General features: G+C 48.3%; 1 protein-coding gene across 2 annotated transcripts in view; it reads right to left on the bottom strand.

Annotated features, from left to right (window-relative positions):
- VKORC1L1 (vitamin K epoxide reductase complex subunit 1 like 1) overlaps nucleotides 1-1920 on the bottom strand; it is a 64955-nt gene extending 63035 nt beyond the window's left edge. The window contains exon 1 of one of the 2 annotated variants that reach the window (XM_015594679.2): nucleotides 1681-1920. In XM_015594679.2, the coding sequence (XP_015450165.1) occupies nucleotides 1681-1874 (194 nt within the window). In that variant the 5' untranslated portion in view covers nucleotides 1875-1920. The remainder of the gene's footprint in view (nucleotides 1-1680) is intronic. The other variant, XM_015594678.2, reaches the window with a different exon arrangement.
- Nucleotides 1921-1936: the final 16 nt, after the last annotated feature.

The raw sequence follows: 1936 nt of genomic DNA, 5'->3' as shown, positions 1-1936 counted from the left end.
CGCCCCCAAGATTCTCTCATTAATCTCTATTCTACTGAAATAGCGAAATGAGAATAAAGTGAGTTTCAGCAATCCAAAGTCACATGAATTCATGCTGGATTCAGGTAGAGGACTTCCTTAGGGATTCTTTTCCTGGGGTTAATTTTTCTCATCCTTTGTTCTCACTTCTACTCGAACCTCCGCTCAAACTTTCTTTTTCGAAAGTACTCACGTTTTTTAATATCGCTGCTAAATGACAATCAATACTTAAGTCAAATAAAAAGAACTGCTTGAGGTCTCCAATAATCTGTTTTTAAAACCTTTTTCTCTTTGACAAAAGAAAAACTTTTAATGTTTATTCTACTACTTCCAAAAGAAAACTGGTCTATAAATCAGACTCAAGCCACTTTAATTTCCAAATTTCTGTATCTTCATTAAAAGTATGAAGTCTGTAAATAGTTACAAGACAAACTCCAATGCTAGCTTGTTCGTGTAATCACCAATATGTAGATCAAAATAAAACTAGTAAGCTTTAACATTACTGTTTACCCAGCAATTTATAGACAACAGGAGAGGAAGAAACTGTTCAAAGGTGACTAATGTTAACAAATTCAAAGTATTAGGCACAGTATGTCTTTATTAAAACTGTAACCTGTCAATTTTGAAATCATTTCCATTGCTTTTGCTACTTTTTAAAATGAACTCTCCTAAACAAAAGAAAACAAAACAGCAGCCACTTTTAGAATATAAATTTCTTTTTAAAATTTGCTTAGGCAAATCTAATGCAGAAAATACAATGTAACGATAAATTAACTACCACATGAAAAAAACCTAATATCAGCAAAAGCAACCAATCCCTCCAGTTTAGCAATGCGTGTACTTTTAACTTTCTCTGGATTTCATTATACTAACCACTAACCAACAATGTTTAAGTCACCCCAGTGCCACTACAGAGGGCATGCTCATATTTTACTCAAAGGTTAAAGTAGACCCAAACTCAGGCCATTTCCCCGATGCAGGCACACTGAAATACACGAGAGGAGAATCCAAGAAATCAGACATGTCAAGTGCTGGTATCTTCTTCCAGTGTAGGGTCAAATTTGTCTTTGCCCACAAATGTCATCGTCTCAAAAGTCTACAAATTCTCGTTAGCGCTAGGGTACAAAGAGGTCTAACCATGGAAACACCTGTCCTAGCACCGGGAAGACAGTGGAAAATGCAACCTCTGAGCCCACGCCGGCCGCAAAGCCTCGGGCTGCAGCGATCCCAGACGAGGAGTGGACACTAAGCTCACGGCTCCCTCTGGCACAGTCCACCCATGACTCGCCTCCCCTGGCGAGAACCAGGAAATCTGACAAGCCGGCCAGGTCCCACCATCCGCGAGCCCCTCTTGCTCCTTCAGAAATCAGCCTGCTTAACTGCTCCCAGTCCGCCCCGGCCTCCCGACTGCACTGTGCCACCTCATCTCTCCACAGAGGTCTCGCAGCTCCACTACCTCCGCCCCGGCGGCCTGGTATTGGGCCGCTGCCCCCACCTCCATTTCTCCTCACAGCGCCGTGGGTTCACAGCGCCGTGGGTCCTTCCGCGGCCGGATCCTCACCGACCCCCAGGCCCGAACTCCCGCTGCGCGCTCCCCACCCCCAGCCTCCGCCCTCGCTCCGCTTGGCCATTCCCGGCCCACTCCCCCCCCAGTGGGGATACCTGGAGGTAAGAGCAGCGGAGCACTTCACCCAGGGCCCCAGGTCGCAGAGGGCCCGGTGTTCGGGGTCCCGCTCCTTCTCCCGCTCCACGTGGTAGGCGTAGATGGAGAGTAGGATCCCGGCGGCGCACACTGCATACCGGGCCACCCGCTCCCACCGCGGCACCGACACTCTCAGAAGGACGGGCGCCCCCATCTTTCCCCCTCCGCCGCCACCGCCTCCTCCGCCGCCGCCGCCTCCCTCCGCCTCCACCTCAG

This window comes from Pteropus alecto, unplaced genomic scaffold (genome assembly GCF_000325575.1).
Source record: "Pteropus alecto unplaced genomic scaffold, ASM32557v1 scaffold68, whole genome shotgun sequence".
Lineage (NCBI taxonomy): Eukaryota > Metazoa > Chordata > Mammalia > Chiroptera > Pteropodidae > Pteropus > Pteropus alecto.
Note: the sequence above shows the minus strand (reverse complement) of the source record. Positions and strands in the feature narration are given on the sequence as shown.